The 22,608-nt window shown below is 40.3% G+C and overlaps 2 protein-coding genes across 2 annotated transcripts in view; both read left to right on the forward strand.

Moving 5' to 3' along the window:
• Nucleotides 1-22,608, forward strand: part of LOC122746658 (inhibitor of carbonic anhydrase-like) — a 95,069-nt gene that overhangs the window by 61,123 nt on the left and 11,338 nt on the right. Inside the window, 5 exon segments of the mRNA XM_043992455.1 lie at nucleotides 6,217-6,222; nucleotides 15,391-15,463; nucleotides 15,465-15,631; nucleotides 21,215-21,309; nucleotides 22,460-22,537. Coding sequence (XP_043848390.1) covers nucleotides 6,217-6,222; nucleotides 15,391-15,463; nucleotides 15,465-15,631; nucleotides 21,215-21,309; nucleotides 22,460-22,537 — 419 coding nt within the window.
• On the forward strand, nucleotides 9,402-10,973 carry NDUFB11 (NADH:ubiquinone oxidoreductase subunit B11). Its single transcript, XM_043992454.1, has 3 exons — nucleotides 9,402-9,661; nucleotides 10,421-10,551; nucleotides 10,805-10,973. Exons 1-3 carry the CDS (start codon nucleotides 9,446-9,448, stop codon nucleotides 10,929-10,931), a joined length of 474 nt encoding a protein of 157 aa, XP_043848389.1. The 5' UTR covers nucleotides 9,402-9,445; the 3' UTR covers nucleotides 10,932-10,973.

The raw sequence follows: 22,608 nt of genomic DNA on the forward strand, positions 1-22,608 counted from the left end.
CTGGCTTCCAAAATTAGTCATCATGTAAAACATGACTTCTTAAATTCTAGTGTTTTCCCTTAGTTGATCATCTCCATTTTATCCTGTATATAGCTTGTTCATATAAAGTTGTTTGTAGTTGTCTCCCTCATTATGCTCCTTGAGGGCAGGGACTGTCTTTTGCCTTTCTTGATATCCCCAGTGTTTTGCACAAAAAGTGCTTAACAAATGCTTTTTTTTTTTTTTTTAGTGAGGCAATTGGGGTTAAGTGACTTGCCCAGTGTCACACAGCTAGTAAGTGTTAAGTGTCTGAGGCAGGATTTGAACTCAGGTACTCCTGACTCCAGGGCTGGTGCTCTATCCACTGTGCCACCTACCTGCACCACAAATGCTTATTGACTGACTAACTAAATGCATTGTGAATTCTAAATAGCTGACTTATGAACTTCTGGGCACAGTCTATTTTTGAGGTGAGGACTATATGTATAAGACATGGCTTTTGTCTGAAAGTTTGTGGACTAGTAGAGTGGGCCATATACATGAAACAATGAAGACAGTACACAGTAAAACGTTAAATTGGGTGGTGAAGAAAATCATGGCAAGAAGGGCTTCAATGCTCTCATGCATCTGCTATCTTATTGATGTGAGTATCCCACCAGTACTCTACATTGCAACCCATCATCACCTTGTCTCTGTGGAGACAAAAAGCATCAGGCAGATGGAAATTTACATTGATCCCTTGTAAATAAACATCAATACTTTCTTATTTTGCAGTACCTTTTATTGTTGTTGTTCAGTCATGTCTGACTCTTTGGGACCCCACATGGGGTTTTCTTGACAAAGATACTGGAGTAGTTCAACATTTCCTTCTCCAGCTCATTTTACAGATGAGGAACTGAGGCAAACAGTGTTAAGTAATTTGTTCAGGGTCATACAGTTAGTGAATGTTCTAGGCTAGATTTGAACTCATGAAAATGGGTATTCTTGATTCCAAGCTATGATAAAATAATGGGATTTGGCAGCCACCCAGGGGCCCCACCTGAAGATTTATTTGGAAGTCATTGAATTGGGTGAGACTGAGAACCTACTTAAGAAAGATTAAATGGAGACCACACCTGGCTGGCCCTGAGTGGCATGTTGTTCTCAGAGGCTGTGGACCACAACATCAACAGGAGACTACCCTCAACCAATCAGCTTGAAGGACCTCCCCTTTTGGGGAGGGAGACAGGAAGTAGGAAGGTGAAGGTGGCTCCCTGGATATTTCTCTTTTTCTTTCGGACTTTAGCTTGGTAGCAGAGAGACAGAGAAAAAGAGAGGCCCTTTCTTCATCCAGGACTTTGGATTGGTGGCAGAATTTCATGTGGACTGCTAGGAAAAGCAAGAGTTTCTCTTTGGTTATCCCGCATAGATCTAAGCTAGGGTTTTCCATTCTCTCTCTTCACTAACTTCTAATACACTTCAATAAATACTTAAAAGCCTAAACTCTTGCTGAATTTATCAGAAATCTTAGCTAGTTTCCCCCAAAAAACTGGAGGGGGGCAGGGCAGGTTAGGACCCACATTTGATTTTAAACATCACAAAGCCCAGTGCTCTACTGAGCCACCTATCCTTCTTGCACCACTATAACTATAGGGATAGCTGGGTGGCAGGGGATAGAGTACCAGCCCTGAAGTTGGGAGGACCTGAGTTCAAATCTTACCTCAGACACTTATTAGTGTGACCCTGGGCAAGTCACTTAACCCCAATTACCTTAAGCATTCAGGGTCATCTCCAGTCATTCTGATATATATCTTGCCACTGGCCTCAGATGGCTTTGGAGGAGAAAGTGAGGCTGGTGACTTTGCATAGCCCTCTTTCACTTAAAATCCAATTCACTGCAAGTTATGACATCGGTCATGTTCCTTTTCAGGAACAAAGAACAAACAACTATAAGTATAAATGTTCAACTTGGAGTCCACCTACCATGCTGGGGCTGTCTATGTCTCCTGACATTTTGTGAATACCAGTGAAACTGTCCATGAGTTATCCCTTGTTCTCATTACATGACAGGTTCATCTCCTTTTCTGGTTACATATTTCTCTGATGACAATCTTTTTGTTGCTTTATGTGTTGTCTTCCCATTTGTTCATGAGCTCCTTGAGAACAGGAACTGTTTCTATTTTCCATTTCTCCAATGCTTAGTACATTGTAAGTACTTAATGAAGGATTTTTAATCTTTCATTCATTTATTCATTCATTCTGTACAAGTCTTAATTATTATAGATAAAATATGTTTGTACATATTTATATACCTCTTCATTATCCTTTGAATGACTCATGATTTTAATTCTTTGGAGACTCTCTAGGGCATTCAAATAGTTTGATATGAATAACATTCTGTCCATTTCTGCTCCACAGACCTCCTGTCTATCTGTGAGTTCATTAATGGTTTCTAACCTAGGAAAGTGGAACAGTCTTCCAGATGGACTTGCAATCCAGAATGCCCCACTGCAAATGTGATGGAGGCATCTCTCTCATTTCTTGTCAACAGATGATCCCAGAGAGGAGTCTGGGCTAACTTCATGAACCTTTATGCTTACCTGCTGTCTGTCACCTGAGCAAGAAATATAGTGGATGAATGTCATTGATTATGTGTCTTCATCTTATACAGAGTTCCTCCATTCCTAAGTTCCCCCCCAACCCCATTTAGACTACATTCTTCCATACTGTAATTCTCAAACTGAATTACATATTCCTGTATAGTCAGGTCCCTCCTCAGGATTTTCAAAATTTTATTCATCATCCCTTACAGTGGAAGCTACAGGAGCCCCGTCAAATCACATACATGGAAGTTAAATAAGAGGTTCTTGAGAGATGGTGTTCAGGGGTGTAATACTCATACCCCAGGGCAAATGGCCTAGCAAAACTCTCAAATGTTGCTCAAAACTGACAAAAACATAATTGGGGAGTGTTTGATAAAATAAATAAAAATATAATACAACATAGGATATGCTAATTTGTGGTTTCCTAAATTCATTTATATTTAAGTTTGACACCAATGGTGTAGGTGGACTTTTATAGTTTTGGTCCAAACCTATGACTCCATTAGTACAGTATACTCCCAAAGGGGAAACTTTTCTAACAAGGCAGTTTCTTTATTTGTAAAGTGATAGTAGATTATCATTAAGGATAGAGCCAAGACAGCAGAGAGAAGCCAGGAAGTTCCCTGAGCTCTCCTGAATTTCCCTCAAAAACATCAAATCAAGCCTCTAAACAGATTCTGGAACTGCAGAACCTACAAAAAGACAGAGAGACACAACCGTCCAACTTGAGATAATTTAGAAGACTTCAGGAAAGGTCTGTCTCGCTTGGGAGAAAGGGGAGGGCAGCACAGCTCAGTGCAGTGGGGAGGAGGTCTGGACAATTCAACAGGAGGCTCCTGGCTACAGCACAAATCAGTAGCTGAGGCCCCTTGGTCCTTACTGAGTAGGCTGGAGGCACAGCAGGCCATTTGTGAGACTGCAAGCCCTGGCTGAGAGGGCAAACTGCCAACTAGAAAACCATCCACTTTTCACACAAATAAAATCAGATCTAAATAATTGGAAAAATATCAGTTGCTCATGGATAGGATGAGCTAATATAATAAAAATGACAATTCTACCTAAATTAGTTTACCTATTCCCATACCAATGAGACTACCTAAAATTATTTTATAGTGCTACAAAAAATAATAACAAAATTCATCTGGAAGAACAAAAGTTCAAGATATCAAGGGAATTAATGAAAAAAATGCAAAGGAAGGTGAACTAGCCATATCAGATCTAAAACCATATTATAAAGTAGCAATCATCAAAGGCATTTGGTACTGGCTAAGAAATAGAGGAGTAGATCAATGGAATAGGTTAGGCACAGGAGACACAGTAGTAAATGACTATAGTAATCTACTGTTTGATAAACCCAAAGACTCCAGGTTCGGGAATAGAAACTCAGTATTTGAAAAAAAACTACAGGGAAAACTGGAAGATAATATGGCAGAAACTAGGCATAGACCAACATCTTATACCATACACTAAAATAAGATCAAAATGGGTACATGATTTAGACATAAAGGGTGATACCATAGGTAAATTAAAAAAGGAAAGAATAGTTTACCTCTCAGATCTATAGAGAAGAGAATAATTTATAACCAAACAAGAGATAGAGAATAAAATGAAATACAGAACGGATGATTTTGATTACATTAAATTAAAAAGGTTTTGTACAAACAGAAGCAATGCAGCCAAAATTAGAAGGGAAGCAGAAAGCTGGGAAACAAAATTTTTACAGCCAGTGTTTCTGATAAAGGCCCCATTTCTAAAATATGTAGGAAAGTAAATCAAATTTATAAGAATACAAGTCATTAAAAAAAAGAATACAAGTCATTCCCCAATTGAGAAATGGTCAAAGGATATGAACAGGCAGTTTTCAGATGAAGTAATCAAAGCTATCTATTGCCATATGAAAAAATATTGTAAATAACCATCGATCAGAGAAATGCAAATTAAAACAACTCTGAGGTACAACCTCATACCTATCAGATTTGTTAATATGACAAAAGAGGAAAATAATAAATGTTGGAGAAGCTGTGGAAAAATTGGAACACTAATGCATTTTTGGTGGAGTTGTGAACTGATCCAACCATTCTGGAGAACAATTTTGAACTATATCCAAAGGGTTATGAGACTGTGCATACCCTTTGACCCAGTAATACCACTACTAGGTCTGTATCCCAAAGAGATCATTAAAAAGGGAAAAGAACCCGCATGTACAAAAATATTTATGCAGCTCTCTTTGTGGTGGCAAAGAATTGGAAATTGAGGGAATGTCCATCAATTGGAGAATGGCCGAACAAGTTATGGTATATGAATGTAATGGAATACTATTGTGCTGTAAAAAATGATGAGCAAGCAGATTTCAGAAAAACCTGGAAAGACTTGAGTGGAGTGATGCTGAATGAAGTCAGCAGAACCAGGAGAACATTATACACAATAACAGCAATATTGTGTGATGATCAACTGTGATAGACTAAGCTCTTCTCAGCAATACAATGATCCAAGACAATTCCAAAGAACTCATGATGGAAAATGTTAGAACTCATGATGGAAAATGTTCTCCACATCCAGAAAAAAGAACTGTGGATTTTGGATGCAGATTGAACCATACTGTTTCTACTTTTGTTTTGTTTTTTTTGAGGTTTTTACCTTTTGTGCTAATTCTTCTTTCACAACATGACTACTGCAGAAATATGTTTAATGTGATGTACATATATAACTCATATCAGATTGCTTTGTCTTGGGGAGGGAGAAAAATTTGAAACTAAAAATCTTATGAAAACAAATGTTGAAAACTATCTCCCCCCTCCCACCTGGGGCAATGAGGGTTAAGTGACTTGCCCAGGGTCACACTGCAAGTAAGTGTCAAGTGTCTGAGGTCATATTTGAATTTAGGTCCTCCTGAATCCAGGGCTGGTGCTTTATCCACTGTGCCACCTAGCTAGCTGCCCCCCCAAACTATCTTTACATGGAAAATAATAAAATACTTTTATTATTTAATAAAAAGTGATAGTAATAATACTTATACCACCTATTTTTTAGGATGATTCTGAGAAAATGCTTTATGATAAATCACTACATAAATGTGCTAAATCCTTTGAGGCCCACATTAACAAAAATGTAGGCATGATAAGCATATTCAATTTTGCTTATACATGGATGTCTAGCAGTGACTGGCATGTATTACATACTTAATAAGTATTCAATTGATTAACCCCTGAAGGTATTAAATGTACATTTGTTCGGGGCAGCTAGGTGACTCAGTAGATAAAGCATTAACTCTGGATTCAGGAGTACCTGAGTTCAAATTTGGCCTCAGACACTTGACACTTACTAACTGTGTGACTCTGGGCAAGTCACTTAACCCCAATTGCCTTACCAAAAATAAATAAATAAATAAATATACATTTGTTCTCTGGAATAGGGTAACCCTTCCCTCTTGAAACCTTGTTTATACTATTAGTAATTTAGCAAAGGTAAACTCCAGCCTAATGTACCTCAATTAACATAAATTCACCAGTTTGATTACTGAGATTTTGCTGTATGTGTTTACCATTGGGTTTGAGTATGCAAGTATACCGTTTGCATAGTCTGGGAATCCTTATCCCAGCCTACCATCCTCACTGGAATAAGCCAGGGCAGGAGAGCAAAAGAAAGGAGTAGCCAGTAGTTAGTTCATTTACTCTGAACCTGCAGAACCTCCCAGAAAACTAACTGTGACTGAGTCCAGCCCCAGTAAGAGGGAGGGTAGATTAAGGAAGGCAGTGGCCAGAAGCAAAACAGATTCTTGAGGAGGAAACAAGGTTAAAAAAGGGAAAGATAAGTATAAGAGAATGGGATGGAGGGAAGTAGCAATAATAACTATGAATGTAAATGGAATAACCTCAAACAACACAATTTCAAACTATACTACAAAGCTATAATCATTAAAACAATTTGGCACCTGACGAGAGTGGCTTATCAACGAAACAGATTGGGTATATTGATGTAAAGTAATGACAAAGACACTTAAAGAGGTTGATGTTGGGGAAAACAGCTGAGACCAATCATAGAAAATAAATTGATTCTGGAAGGGACACAATTTTAAAAGGATCAATTCTCAGGAAATGTCAAGGAAATATGATAAAGGTCAACCAATGCAACCCTGTCATTTTACAGATGAGGAAAATGAAACCCACAGGGTCACAAAAGTGACCTTGGAAGAGACAAGATTTGAACTAAGGCCTCCTAACAGTCTGGCACTATTTCTACTGAACATAAAAATGTAATTATTTTTGTGGGAAGGAGTTTGTATCCTATTTTGCAGAAGCTTTTCTTATTTTGTTGTTCTCTTTGCTTTTCTAAGTAAACGATCATATCTTCTATAAACATCTTAACCTCTTTACCAAGGTTTATTCCTTTTATTTTTATTTCTTATTGTTAAAGCTAGCATTTATAGAACTATACTCAATAATCATAGTTGATTTAGTTTGATTAAACTGGCATTCTTCTTTTTTTCCTTACCCCTCCCCCCTTCCCCTGTCCCTGAGGGGAAGGGGGGAAGGGGGAAGGATTTTTAAAAATTCACTGATGAATTGCTTCAAGGGATGCAGAAAGCTGGGAAACAATTTTTATGGCCAGTACTTCTGATAAAGGCCTCATTTCTAAAATATATAGGGAACTAAATCAAATTTATAAGAATCCAAGACATTCCCCAATTGAGAAATGGTCAAAGGACATGAACGGGCAGTTTTCTGATGAAGAAATCAAAGCTATCTATTCCCATATGAAAAAATACTCTAAATCACTATTGATTAGAGAGATGCAAATTAAAACAACTCTGAGGTACCACTTGACACCTGTCAGATTGGCTAATATGACAAAAAAGGAAAATAATAAATGTTGGAGAAGCTGTGGAAAAATTGGAACACTAATGCATTGTTGGTGGAGCTGTGAACTGATCCAACCATTCTGGAGAGTAATTTGGAATTATGCCCAAAGGGCTATAAAGCTGTGCATGCCCTTTGACCCAGAAATACCACTTTTGGGTCTTTTTCCCAAGGAGATCACAGAAAGGGGAAAAGGACCCACATGTTCAAAAATATTTATAGCTGCTCTTTTTGTGGTGGCAAGGAATTGGAAATTGAGGGGTTGTCCATCAGTTGGGGAATGGCTGAACAAGTTGTGGTATATGAATGTAATGGAATTCTATTGTACTTTGAGAAACAATGAGCAGGAGAAGTTCAGAGAAACCTGGAAGGACTTGCATGAACTGGTGATGAGTGAGATGAGCAGAATTGGAAGAACATTATACACAGTATCATCAACATTGTGTGTTGATCAACTGTGATAGACTGGATTCTTCTCACCAATGCAATGGTACAGGAGAGTTCCAGGGGACTCATGATGGAAGTGGCTCTCCAAATCCAGACAAAAAAAAAAGGGAACAGTGGAATGTGGATGCTATTTGAACCACACTATTTCTTTTGTTTTTGGTGCTGTTGTTTTTCTATTTTGAGGTTTTTCCTTATTGCTCTGATTCTTCTCTTTTAGCATGACTGATGCAGAAATATGTTTAATGTTGTTACATATATGTATATGTATATATATATATGTGTGTGTGTATATATGTATATATGTATATATATGTGTGTGTGTGTATATATATATAACCTATATTGGATTGCCTGCTGTCTGGGGCGGGGAGGGAGAAAAATTTGAAACTGGAAATCTTATGTAAACAAATGCTGAAAGTTATTCTTACATGTAACAGGAAAATAATAAAATACTTTTATTTTTAAAAAAATTCACTGATGAGCCCATTAAGTTCAGCCACTAACCTCAATGGAATTCTATCAACCCCTGTATTTATCTTTATACAGGGTGTCCCAAAAGTCTTGATGCACTGCACTAAGCTGCTTTATCAGCCCCTTTAAATGTCTTTTTTAAAAAAGCTATTAAAGCTTAAAACTAAGACTTTTTGGAAAACTGTATCAGTGCATTCAGTGATGATTAGAGTCTGTTGGAGATTGATATAATCTACTTATGGCTGTGGCATTACTGTAAACTGAACTAGTGAATAGGCAAATAGGGCTGTCAGTATCATGGTTTTCTTTGAGAATGAAGGACAAACAACACACACACATATAAAAACACATACACACATTTGTGTATGCATATATGGGTGGGTAGCTAGATGGCACCGTGGATAGAAGTGCTGGTTATGCAATACCAGAAGACTTAGCTTCCTGAGTTCAAATCCTGCCTCAGACACTTACTATGACCCTGGGCAAGTCACTGTTTGCCTCAGTTTCTTATTTGTAAAAGGAGCTGGAGAAGGAAATGGCAAAAAACCTCAAATGGGGTCACTAAGAGTCCAACAACTGAAATGACTTAATGAAAAATGCATGCATGTGTATATATGCGTTTGTACACACACACAATACACGTGTGTCTCTCTGGAAGGCAGGGATCATCTCATTCTTCGTGATTGGTTGGGATCAGCAACCCCATTCTGCTGCTCAGCCTGTGCTTGGAGTGAATAAGGCTGCTGCTAAAGCGCTGATGATGGGGAGACCCCTGTGCCACCTCCAAGCTAGGCAGTGTCAGGGTCTAGTACACCTTGAAGACCGCCGGGGTGAGGAATCTCCAGAAGCCCAGGTTCCACCATCACTAACCACTGTAGAACTGTCAGAGGCTCAGATAAGACGTTCGCATCCAACAAGGTCACAGGATTCTAGCAACGATTGGTAGAAACAAGATTATTTCTCTTAGCCCCACATGCTGGCGGCCCACGCCCATCAAACGTCAGGTCAAATGAGCCTGAAGTGGGCGGGGACAGCCGGGTCTCGTACCCGAAGGACGCCTGCGCAGTAGGCAGTTCCTGTCCGATTTCCTGCACGAGCACCTGCGGAGCCATGGCGGCTGCAAGGGCAGCGGCGGGGTTGTTAGGGATTTACTCTCGGCGATTTCTTGGGGCGGCACGGAGGGTGCCGGCTGTCGCTTCTCTCCGATGGACCTCCACCACCACCGGAGCCGTGGTCGCCCCGCCAGCGGTGGAAAAACGACCCCGGGCACCGGAGGTGTCCTGGCGAGAAGACCCAGAATCAGAAGATATCAACCTTTACGAGAAGGTGAGGGGGCGGGGCTAGCGAGCCGGAAGGGACCGAGGAGGCGGGATTAAGGGGCTCTGGACGCTGAAAGCTCAGTTTTAGCCCACCGTTCCCCAACACCCCTCTTCCAGGTCTTTTCCTGGGGTCGATGTACTCCCACCTGTCCAGTCCCTGACGTGCCTCCTCCCTGGGTCCCAATTTCTTAAAATTACTAGGACCAGTCGTGTCAATTGATGCAGGAATCTTAAAAACAATTTTTGTGATTTTACTGCCATATTTCACTTCTATGTGTGCAAGTGCACTTTTTTTCTTTCTTTTTTTTTTGCAACAAACATTTTATTTTTTTCCAGTTACATTCATTTTCATAAGATTTAGAGTATCAAATTTTTCTCTCTCCCTTTCCTCCCCATGCCACAAGAATGCAACTAGGTTATATATGTACAATCCACAAGTGTTCTTTTTATCAGTGCTTTCTATGGGGGTGGATAGTAAGCTTCCTAATTAGTTTTTTGGGATTGTCTTCGATCGTTGCATTGCTGAGACTAGTTAAGTCATTCACAATTGCTCATTGAACAATACTGCTGCCACTATGTGCAAATGCAATTTAAATGTATATAATTGCAAACAGATGCAATTTTGCTTTCAAATAAAAATGTTCATTCTATCTCTATTTTCTTTGCCTTATGGATTAAAAAAAATGCACAGTGTCAATTGTCGTAGCTTGGTCCTTAGACAAGTGTATGTGCTTTCTAACTTTTTCAATCTATCCCCAAAACACAGAACCCAGACTCCCACGGTTTTGATGAAGACCCTGTCACAGACCTTTGGAACATGAGAGTCGTGTTCTTCTTTGGCGTCTCTGTCGCCATTGTCCTAGGCTCCACCTTTCTGGCTTATATCCCTGACTACAAGTGAGTATAAATTGAGGAATCACTTGCTGCTGAGTCAAAGGAGGATGGGTGAGAGTCCAGTCAGCCCCTAGCTTCCACTTCATGGCTCCTTCTCTATTAGTTAGGATTTCTGGAGCTCTAGCATGCCTGTCTGTCTCTGACTTGGTTCAAGATAAAAAAGCTGGTTCAATCATTGCAGGCTAGTAGTAATACTATACAAGCAGTGACGCTTGTTGGTTCTCACTCTCTCTTCTCTCTTTGTCTTCTTCCACAGGATGAAAGAATGGGCCCGGAGGGAGGCAGAGCAACTGGTGAAGCTAAGGGAAGCCCAGGGCCTTCCCCTTATGACTTCCAACTATTTTGACCCCAGCAGAGTTATTTTGCCTGATGATGAGGAATAAAGTAAACCCCAGCCATGAATAAAGTGATTCTGATTCTGTTGGTATGGTGTGTATGTGTTGAATGTTGAAAGGGCATATGAGATTCTCTGTGCCTTTCTCTGCTTTTATCTCCTAGTTGCTTTGTTTCTGTGTTATTTCCCTGTTTTCAGCTCGGAGGAAAAGACTATTACTGATCTTGGCAAGTCACTTGGTCCATTTAACTTAACCTCAATGGGCTTTAAAACTTTAAAATGAAGACTTTGGAATAGCTAGCTTCTTAAGCCCCAGCTCTAGAGCTCTGATTCTCAAGTAACAAGATATATAACTGTGGGAACTATAACACAGGTAATCCTAACATTTAAAATTTCATTTTCTGCTATAACAAAAACTAAAATCTTGACCAACTCTTAATATTATTCAGTTTGCAAATATACATCCCATTTTCCCCAGATCTCACTATCTGCAATAAATCTCTGTGATTATTCGCTTGTGCCTGTGCTTGAGTGCACTTGCGTGTATGTTCGAGCATTCTATGAGAGAATTTTACAGACCCATTTGGGAGGATGCAGTATGGGAAAAAGTCCTGGATTTGGAATCAAGGGCATTGCAGTCAGGTTCTCCTTTTGCTGCCTGTTATGTGACCTTGAGCAAGTCTCTTAACCTTGTAGGGGCCTCTGTTTTCTCATCTCTAAAATTAGGATGCTGGGCTAGATAGCCTCTGAAGTAACTTCTCCTTCTGAGATCTTAGGGTGTTTGTTTGTTTTTTTGTATTTTTTTTTTAACCAGACATGTGATTTCATTGAGCATGTAGGAACCTCCCAGTAAAGAGCTTCTTATGCATACTGGCACCTTCCCTATAACTAACATTCTTAAATTGAATATTCTGTTTTTTCAAGTATTTTTTTTCCTCCTACCTTCACCCCACCTACTGGAAAAGAAAAACAAAAACCCTTGTAACACATGCATAGTTAAACAAAATAAATTCCCCCATTGGTCATGTTCAAAAATTCGTCTCATTCTGCACATTTAGTCCAACTCTGTCGCATCGATCAGAGAGGGGCATCTAGCCGATAGCTAGTATGTGGCAGAAGTAGGATATGCCTCTAGGTCTTCTTGAGTCCCAGGGCAACTCTGCCATTAATCTTCAAGATCCATTCCTTGTTATCTATGATCCTGTCAACCTCCCTGGAAATGACTGCAGTAATGGAGGAATAGAATATAAAGAGAGGGACACACTCTTGTGCCTTTTGATTGCAGCAAGAGATAATGGGAGAATCACAGGGGTTCAGAGAAATGTTCCTTTATCCTCAAATTTTGTTATAGTGGATACTGTAACAATACAGAGAAAGATAAATTTATTAAGCTCAGGGACAATGTCTTTGAAAATCCTTGATTCCCAGAATCTCAAAGTTGAAAGGGACATCACAGTTTATCTATCCAAGCAATCTACCTCCTACAACTTCCTCAACAGGTTATCTTGAATTATAGCAAATTACTTGTGAAGTATAACAGAACCTAGCCAGCAAGTCTTTTATTTAAAGTCTGGCTTAGGAATGCACATTTTTGTCAAAAGTTCCAAGTTTAAGTAGATTTATTAATTGGGGGTGTGGGGGTGGGGAGGGGTTGGGTACATCAAAGGCATGAAATAAATGCTACGGCAAGGTTGGTATAACTACATAGTTAAGAAAATTAAGTTTTATCTACAAGTAAAGATACACAAGGATTATGTTGTTCACAGGTAAAGAGCTAAAAGATGAAATATAATACTTGATCCATCTAAATGTTACTTTTAAGATATTTTCTAAAGAGTATGAGTTAGGGGGCAGCTAGGTGGCACAGTGGATAGAGCACCGGCCCTGGAGTCAGGAGGACCTGAGTTCAAATCCAGCCTCAGACACTTGACACTAGCTGTCTGACCTTGGGCAAGTCACTTCAATTGCCACACACACACACACACACACACACACACACACACACAAAAGAGTATGAGTTAGTATGAGAGGCATATAGCATACGAGGTAGACTCAGGATTATGGTTCAAGCCTACCTCTTGATACTTTGGCCATATGTCCTTGGACAAGTCACTTAATCTCTCAATGTCTTAAGCAACTCTCAGAGACTACAGGTTGCAGAACTGTTTCCTCACCTGAAATTGCTCCTCATACTAATTAAATCATGTCTGGACAAAACCCAAAAAGAATGGCTAGGGCAGAGGATGGGGGAAATACAATAAAGGATAATTAAAAAATATAAATACCTTAGACATACATTAGTATATGACAAAGTTTCAACTTAAATCATTACTTAACCTGACTGGGTTTCTCCCCCCCCCCAGCCCCCTGCCCAGGGCCAGGGGCATATCAGTTTTTATTCATCCTGAATCTTAGGGTTAGAAACCTTCCAGGGCATTCACTGTTCTCAATGACTCTGATGGTGCATCAGAGAAAACAATTATGTTTAAAAATAATGCTAAAAAGTCCAAAGTGTAGGGGGAAAGGAAGAAAATGAGCCTTACCACTTAATAGGGTTGGTAAGACCTGAAAAGGGATCAAGAAAAATGTTAGTCTGTAAGCATTTTGAGAGTTGACTTTTGGGACCGTGGGTGGACCTGGAAGAGATATGGCAGAGGGCACTATGATTTTCAGAGTGATAGCTACAGAATCTGTGGGCAAGCATTGTGTAACAATATTTCCCATTTTAAGCGTATGGGTAAATCCAGATGGGTGGAATCCTGAGGAGTGCAGAGTGAAAGGCTGATGATTATTGGCACAATATGCACACATGTACAAAAATGGGAGAAAAAAAACAAACAGAACATGCATGCTTTTAAAAAAAATATGGTAGTTGCTAAGGATCTTTCCTTTATAACATGCTGATCTCTTACTCTCCATTGTGAATGACAGGCTTGAAACTGCAAAGATTATTCCCTCCAGTTGATCACAAGGATGGACTTGAAATTGATGAACCTATTGTCTCTCCAAAAACTGGGTTTAGCCTAACCACTCCAGTGTCTCCTTGTCATTGAAAGCTGGAATGTTGTAATATAGGACAAGGCCATCCCTTAAAAATTGTCTTTCTAACAAAACATGAGTGACTGTGCCTCATAGCTATAAAGATGAGTATTTTGTTTGAGATATTTAAAATCTTGTTATTTCTATACCATCATCCCTGTCCATGTTATTTTATTTATTTATTTATTTTGCGGGGGAATTGGGGTCAAGTGACTTGCCCAGGGTCACACAGCTAGTAAGTGTTAAAGTGTCTAAGGCTGGATTTGAACTCAGGTCTTTCTGAATCCAGGGCTGGTGCTCTATTCACTGTGCCACCTAGCTGCCCCTGTCCCTGTTATTTTTACCAGCCTTAGATAGGGACAGTATAAAGGACCTATGGATCTGGGTTACATTACAATTTGGGTGACCATAAGTCACTTAAAGGGCAAATAGGTGCTGAAATGGATAGAGCACCAGACCTAGAATCAATACTCCTCTTCCCGAATTCAAATTTGGCTTCAGAAATTTACTAGCTGTGTGACTGGTCAAGTCACTTAAGCCTGTTTGCCTCAGTTTTCATAATTGTAAAATGAGCTGGAGAAAGAAATGGCAAACCACTCCAATATTTTTGCCAAGAAAACCCCAAACGGGGTCATGAAGAGTTGTACACAACTGGAAAACTGACTGAACAAAAAGTCACTTAATCTTTGGCTTAGTTTCTTCACATATAAAATAAGTCACCACCGCTGCCTCCTTAAAGCATAGAGCTTTTCTCTGAATTATTATTATTATTATTATTTGGCAAGGCAATGAGGGTTAAGTGACTTGCCCAGTGTCAAGTGTCTGAGGTCAGATTTGAACTTAGGTCCTTCTGAATCCAGGGCTGGTGCTCAATTCACTGTGCTACCCAGCTGCATAGAGCTTTAAAATTTGCAAAGTGCTTTACATATTTTAACTCACATCCAAGACCTCTTTCAGCTTAGAAATGTGTGATAGTCTAATGCATAAGGGACCTTATCTTTCATATCGTAGAGAATTCAAACCCCAGCTACCCACAGGGAAGCATTTAACATAAACTTTTCCAAGTACTGATTATCTTATATTTGTGTAGGGCTCAAAACTGGCAAGGTAGAGCCCTATGGACTATAAGACGCTGCATTTTGTGAGAGGGTTGGAGAAAGTGTTGGAATTTAAATGTTAAATTTGTAAGTGGGGTGTGCAGAATTGTTACTTGGGGGAACCAGAGTAACAATATTTGGGAACCACTCTCCTAGAATTTCAGATTTTGGCAGCAAGAGCCATAACTCGGCTCTCTAGTCTGGAGTCTCTTTGACTTTAACATAAAGCTTTAGGGCAAAGTCTATGGGACGTATGGAGGAGGGGAGAGACCGGAAAAAAAAAATCAAACAATCATACCCTAAAACCTACAACTCCCAGAAGGCTCCTTTCAGGAAACACATTTGTTCCACATCCGACTTGGGGGCAAGAAGGCCCGGAAGACTACGATTCCCGTGATGCTCTGCGCCCCGACGAGCGCGTAGAGCTTCCAGGGCCACGTCTTTCTATCGCGGCGGCACTCCTCAATGATGGTCTCGGCGGAAGCTGAGCAGATGGGGGACGGAGGTGGTACCTTCCAGCCGTATCTGGACTCTCTTCGCCAGGAGCTGCAGCAAAGAGACCCCACGATGCTTTCCGTGCTGGTGGCCCTGCTCGTCGTGCTGCTGACGCTAGGTGAGGGCCGGCCACCCTCAGAGGCCGTTTGGACAGTTGCGGGGTTCGAGGGCGCTTGGTGGTGGTAGAGGGCTCCTGGTGGGGAGGGGCGTCAGCTCCCCCCGATTTCCTCTCTTGGTGGGCCCCGCATCCGCGTGGTCCGTCCCCTCGGCTGTCATTTCCTGAGAAACCCAAGAACTCACCCCTTTCCCAGGTCCTGTACACTTTTTACTCCAGGAAAAGGGGTCAACTAGTCTAGTCCCTTGCCTTCGGTCAGTACCTTTACTGTCCCGCTGTCCCCTCCCGCCGGGCAGGGAGGTGGGTGCGGGTACTCGGAGATATTTGGTGTTCCCACCCATCCAAGATGCAGATCTCAGTTCCCTCCGGTGCCACTCCTGTCCACGTAGCAGGAGCTTCCCCACCTTCCCCTGACACCAAGGGGTGCCTGCCGCTGCCACGCGACCAGCGCATCTTTCTCCAGCACAAATTTCATCCCTGCCTCCCATTCTTTGAAGACCCTTGGTTGTTACATGTCGGAGCCTGCTCACACTTACCACGTGCCCCTCCGGTGCCTTCCTGCTCACACTTCCACAGGCAGAGCCCTCCATTGCCCTCTACTTGATAGTCTTCATCGGCTCTTAAGAGACTGTTCTGTACAATCATCTGCTGCAGACAGGACAAAATTGGTAGAATATTGGTATTCCAAATTTTAAAATGGCGATTTTTGTTTCTGAAAGAAATATGGTGGCACTAAAGGGGCCTTGTGGTTTATCGAAGACAGTCTATCCCCTTCTCTTCCTCTGTGTACCTGTAGGGAGTGTGTAGAGAGGAGTAATATATTAAAAGACTGAAAAGATAGGAAGAGGCCAGGGTGTGAAGGAGCTAAACAGAGGAATGCTAAACAGAGGAATTTATCTTTTATTATATAGGTGATAGGAAGCTGTTGGAGTTTATTGAGTGATATTGTCAGATATGAATCCTTTAGCAAAATGACTCTGACAACTACATGGAGGATGGATTGAAGTGAGGAGAAACTTGAGGCAGGGAGACCAATTTGAAGCCTGTTTCCATAGTCCAGCAAGAGGTTGTAAGGGCCTGAATTATGAGGGGAAGGAAAAGGATTTAGGCTAGAGATGTTGTGAAGGTAGAAACATGTGGGGGGGGGGGCAGGGTAATGAGAGTGAGAAGGATTGGTGGTGCCCTTGACAGTGATAGGGAATTGTGGGAAAGGGGTGTGTGTTTGAGGGGGGGGGGGGAGAACGAATTCTGTTTTGTCTCCAGGACATTTTAGTTTGAAATGTCCACGTGCAACCAGAACTCTGCAACTGAGTCTAGAACTGGATAAATTGGCTTAGGAATCATCTGTGTACAGATAATAATTGATCCCGTGGAAGCTGATGAAATCACCAAGTCAGAGAGTATAGAGAGAAAAGAGAAGAGAGCCTGAGATGGAGCCTTGGGGGACATCCACAGTTAGTGGGTATGACATGAAGAAACTGAGACTCAGGACCAGAATTTAAGAATATCCTGAATACCAGGCAAATTTTTTTTGTCAGTTGACATACCTGATTCTTCAAATTAAATGACTTGCCTGTCAGAGGTAAGATTCAAATCCAGAACTTTCTGGACTTCATCCAGTTCCAGCATTATTTTCAGTTTCTTCATGTATGCATGTACACATATATACACACATATACATACACACACCATATACACATATATGTGTGTGTGTATATACACACACACATACATGTATACATATGTATGTATGTTTTGGGTTTTGTTAGGTTCAGTATTTTAAACATTTCAAAATGTTTTTCATTCTGAACCTTACAAATACAAAAAAAGGAGCATTTCCATATATAAAATAGAATACAAAAAGAAGATTGTATATGAATTAGTGGATGTCTTTCATACTGTTTTTTAAAAACAAGTATATAATAAATTAAACCTATTACTTTCAGAATTATCCTCTTTCTGAACTTGTTTCTATACTTTTAAAAATGTTTCAGTGATCCTTCTCTTTTTTTCCTCTTTTTAATTCTTATTTTTGGTGTCATTATCACTTCTATCTCCTCCTTTCTATACTAATGTATTCTTTTACCCTCCCTTTTCTTTTCTCTCTAGAATTCTCAGACCACAATCAATCCACCTTCAGGTCGTCTGTTTGCTTCATTTTCACAATTAACTCTCTTTAAAGACATGAAGTTTCTGAAGGGACACTTGTTTCTTCATTAGAATGTTTATGTATTGGAGCAGCTAGGTGGCACAGTGGATAGAACACTGGCCTTGGATTCAGGAGTACCTGAGTTCAAATCCGGCCTCAGACACTTGACGCTTACTAGCTGTGTGACCCTGGGCAAGTCACTTAACTCCCATTGCCCCACCAAAAAAAAAAAAGAATGTTTACATATCATCATCATCACAGAGCCTCTTCCAATTCTTCATATAAATTCATCTTTCTCAACTTTTCTTAACTCATATTTGCATTTCAAAGTTCCTATTCAGCTCTGCTTTTTTTTTTAATCACAAATGGTTGATAGTCTTTTATTCTATTAAACATCCCCTTTTTTTCTTTGTAAATTATATTCAGCTTTTTAGGTTGTTAGTCTTGGTTATAAGCCTGTATTGCTTTTTTGGAATATTATATTCCAGGCTCTCTTATTTATAGCAGAAGTTGTCAGGTCTTATGTGATCCTTACTGTGGTTCCTTGTTATTTGAACTGTCTCTGACTGCTTGAAGAAATTTTTTCTTCTTTGACATGGAGCCTCTGGATTTTGGCTGTGATATTCTTGGATTTTTCCTTTTGGAGTTCCTTTCAGGAGGTGATTGGTGGATTCTTCCCCATTGCTTTCCAATTCTATAGATCTAGGCAGTTTTCATAATGATACTTTGAAATATATAGTGTCCAGGTTTTTCTTTTAAATCAGGTTTTTAGGGAGTCCAATTCTTAAATTATTTCTTCTTGATTGGTTTTCCAGGTTTCTTTATCAAACACTTAGATTTTCTTCTTTTACAAAATTTCATTCTGATATTTCTTATTGTCTCATTCAGTCATTGATTTCTTTTTGGCCTGTTCTAATTTTGAGGAAATACATTACTTGGGTAAGGTTTGCTACTTTGACTTTTTAGCTCTTTATTCTTGTTCTAATTTTTTTCTCCAGAGTTTTTATTTCACTTTTTGTCTTGTTTCATTTCTTTTATGTAGTACGCAGCCCTTATTGAAAAACCATTTTTCCTTTGAGTCACTGCTTGCTTAGGGAGCTTGGGACTTTGCAGATAGATTACAATTCTTGATAGTGGTTAGTATCTTTTTGTGTTTCCTCCTCTCCTTAGCCTTAGTTCTTAATTAGGCCTTTGTGTTAGAACTAGTTTCTACTTTCTGCTGTGCTTTTGAGTGTGGAGGTGGCTCTGCTTGTTTTCAATCTTTGTCATCCATGTTGACCTCGACCTCATCCCCCTGCATCCTTTGGGAATCTTCGGGCAGAGTTCTAGGTACCTTGGTGGCCCTGGGCCTGTGGTGTTTAGGTCTGAGCTCTGATCATCTGAATGGCTGCTGACATTCCTGGCGGCTTCACTTCATTGTGTGCTTTTGTTCACACCCAGACTTTCTTGGGATAGTCCTCAACTTTTGTGGCCTCAGAATATAGCTTGCAAGCCATAAAGTTCATTGGCCTGTCTGTGGGAAGGTCAGGAGTCTAGCTTCTAATACAAGCTCTTCTAGATTATTTGCCTGTGCTAGCTCTGGCTTTGCTGGAGAGAGGCCCCTTTCCTGTCATCCATAGGCTTCTAGCTGGCTTTTTGTGCTGTTTTTGATGGAAGAAGTAATTTACTGTAGTTTCTCACTGGATTTCTTGATGACTTTTAATGATTTTAGGGCCTTGCTGGAGTAGATGTCTGGTTACTTGACTGCCTGCCTCCTTTCAGATGACCAGCCTGACCAGAAATCCCCCAGCACTGTTTTTCATCTTTGGCCTCCATGCCTTCTCTGCAGAATTTGGTCCTGAGGCCCTGGAGAGTTTAGAGACCTGTTCAAGGTCACCTGGGTAGAAAATGTCAGAAGTGGGATTTGAACCCAGGTCCTCTGATTCCAGTCAATGCTCTTTCTGTAGTACTGTGCCATGACATATATTCAGATTTTTCTGGTATCTCTTCACCTGAGCTTTAAGCTTATTTACTGGGCACTTCCTGAATGTTCCATTCAACGTATCTGAAACTGAACTCACCTTTCCCCCCAAACTGCTCCCTCTTCTGACTTCCCTTTTTCTATGAGTGGGACTACTTTTCTCTTAGTCACCCATGTTCAAAATCGAGGAGTTGCCTTTAGCTTCACTCCCCCTCAGACCTCCAAAACCCATCCCTCTTCCTAACTTAACCTGTTATTGAGGGCACCGCCATCCTTCTGGTCATTCACATGCAAACACTTGGGATTGTCCCCAGCTCTTCTTTCTCTCACATTCCATATCCTGCCAGTTGCCAAGTTACATTCATTTTTTTCTCCTCAGTACCATAACCACCCTAGTTCAGGCCCTCATCCTCTCTGCTCTGTCTTATTGTAGTTGCTTCCTGATTGGTCTCCCTACCTCAAGTCTCCCACTTTCAGTCCATCCATCACACATTTGTCAGGTTAATATCCCTAAAGCACAGCTCTGACCATGTTGGCTCCTCTCCTAAGAATGGTTTGGTGTATGGGTTCTGAAGTTCTTTTGTGTCATGTCCCCTTAGGGTAATGTGCTGATACCCCTTCTCAGAAACATGTTTTTAAATACATCAAGCAAAATACACAGAATTACAGAGAAAGCCAAGTATACTGGAATGTAATTATTAAAGTATTTCTAAAAACACACATTCACAGACCCAGCTTAAGAACCATTGCTCTGGTAGCTATTGCCTCTTGGGCCAGACACGAACTCTCCTGGCATTTAAAGCTCCAAGCTTATCCATCACTCCCCTTCATTTACTCTGTTGTAGCCTGCTGACTTACTTGCTGTTCCTTGTGTGCAGCCCATCTGCCGTGCTTGTACCATTGTAGTGCCTGAGATGCCCTCCTCCCTCCCCTCTTAGTTCCCATCACAGCCTGGCTTCAGTGCCCTTTTCTGCTGAGACCTTCCTGATCTCCCACTGATGGTGCTTTCCCACTCCCAAATTATTTTGCATTGACTTTTATGTTAGGTATTGTTTCATACTGGTTGATTAAGTTACCTTTAGTATATAGTATAATTTATATATTACATATTAATTTATATATCATATATTAATAATACAATTTATATGGTACTTTAATATTTGCAAAGCATTTTATAGACGTTGACTCACTTGATCCTCATGACCACCCTGTAGGTGCTATTGTTATCCCTATTTTACAGAAGAGGAAACCAAGGTACAAAGAAGTGAAGTGACTTTCCCAAGGTCACACAGCTTTTAAGTGCCTGCAGTAGGATTCATTTTTCTGACTCCAAAGCCCCACTGAGCTGCCTAGTATAGCGAAATGGACTATAGATAAGGAGTGAGGAAACTTATTTGGGTTCAGGCTGTAGCTTTTTGTAAAGTGAGACTTTTAGACCAGGTATGTTATCTTAATTATTTTCTCTTCACTTTCACAGTATGCTGGAAATTCATTCAGAGCAGAAAAAGCAGTCGAAGAGCTGTACTTCTGGTTGGACTTTGTGACTCGGGGAAGACGCTCCTTTTTGTCAGGGTAAATGCTTTTACTGTCATGTAATAGAGCTTTGTGACAGAAATATGAGAGATCTATGATAGTCCTTTGAGCCATTGGTTGCTTTGTGGTAATTTGTAAATGAATTCTGATAAATCTGGAAATATTTCCTACCCTATTAGATAGGAAAGAGGTATCTTGGGAAGCAAGTAAGGCTGCTAGCTTTTGTACATTTCAGTTTTCATGTGGTTACCAGAAGTGATTTAACTTATTGAACATTAGAAAATATGCTTAGCACTTCCCTTTACTCCTTTCACCTGATGCCAGGACAGGTAAAGAAGCAGCAGAAAGAGCAGAAATATTGTAGTAATAATGTTAAAAGCTATAAGGATGGGGGGCGGCTAGGTGGCACAGTGGATAAAACACCGGCCCTGGATTCAGGAGGACCTGAGTTCAAATTCAGCCTCAGACACTTGACACTTACTAGCTGTGTGACCCTGGGCAAGTCACTTACCCCTCATTGCCCCACAAATAATGATGATGATGATAAAAACTATAAAGATAGCAAACCCTTCAGTGTAAGTTGGTAAGGCTGTTATCATGGTGGCTGTTCTCTTTGGCATTCTAGAAAGGTTGTGCTTTTTTTGAAATGAGTAACTTCATAGTTACAGAATTAGGGTAAAAGCTTTCCTTTTTCTCTTATTTCCTTTCTTTTAGAAAGTAGAAATAACTAAAAATAGCATTTGTGAAAAATCAATAAACTCAAGTTATTAATGCTGATTTCTTTCTTTGGTGGGGGGCAGGGCAATGAAGGTTAAGTGACTTGCTGAGGGTCACACAACTAGTAAGTGTCAAGTGTCTGAGGCTGGATTTGAACTCAGGTCCTCCTGAATCCAGGACCGGTGCTTTATCCACTGCGCCCCGTAGCTGCCCCTGCTGATTTTTTTTGAAATGTAATTTTTTTTCTTTCATGTATTGAAAGTTTTGTGTGAAGTTGTTTTGGAGGTATAGAAATCAAGAGTGTCTTACTCTGAGTGACCCCTAGCAGAATTGATCATTTGAAAAGAGGAATAGTTTACATACTTCATTTTTGTGTTAGTCAATGTGTTGGGCTTTGCATCTTGGAGGGTCAGGGGAATTTCATGTTTAGTAAACCTGAAAATTTAATCTGATCTCTTGTTTTGTTTTACAGCTGTTAACAGGACTTTACAGAAATACGCAGACATCTATTACTGATAGCTCTGCTGTGTACCGAGTCAACAATGACAGGGTAAGGATTCATCAGAGTCTACAATACCCATGTTATTATTTGCACTAGCATACTGGAAGTCCTCAACTTAC

The sequence above is a fragment of the Dromiciops gliroides genome, chromosome 3 (genome assembly GCF_019393635.1).
Source record: "Dromiciops gliroides isolate mDroGli1 chromosome 3, mDroGli1.pri, whole genome shotgun sequence".
In the NCBI taxonomy this organism is placed as follows: domain Eukaryota; kingdom Metazoa; phylum Chordata; class Mammalia; order Microbiotheria; family Microbiotheriidae; genus Dromiciops; species Dromiciops gliroides.

What these genes read in the sequence shown, in the direction of transcription:
- NDUFB11 (XM_043992454.1), top strand. Translation starts at nt 9,446, where the DNA reads ATGGCGGCTGCAAGGGCAGCGGCGGGGTTGTTAGGGATTTACTCTCGG. An exon ending in ATATCAACCTTTACGAGAAG is followed by an intron (nt 9,662 to 10,420) that starts GTGAGGGGGCGG and finishes CCCAAAACACAG; the next exon opens with AACCCAGACTCCCACGGTTT. An exon ending in GCTTATATCCCTGACTACAA is followed by an intron (nt 10,552 to 10,804) that starts GTGAGTATAAAT and finishes CTTCTTCCACAG; the next exon opens with GATGAAAGAATGGGCCCGGA.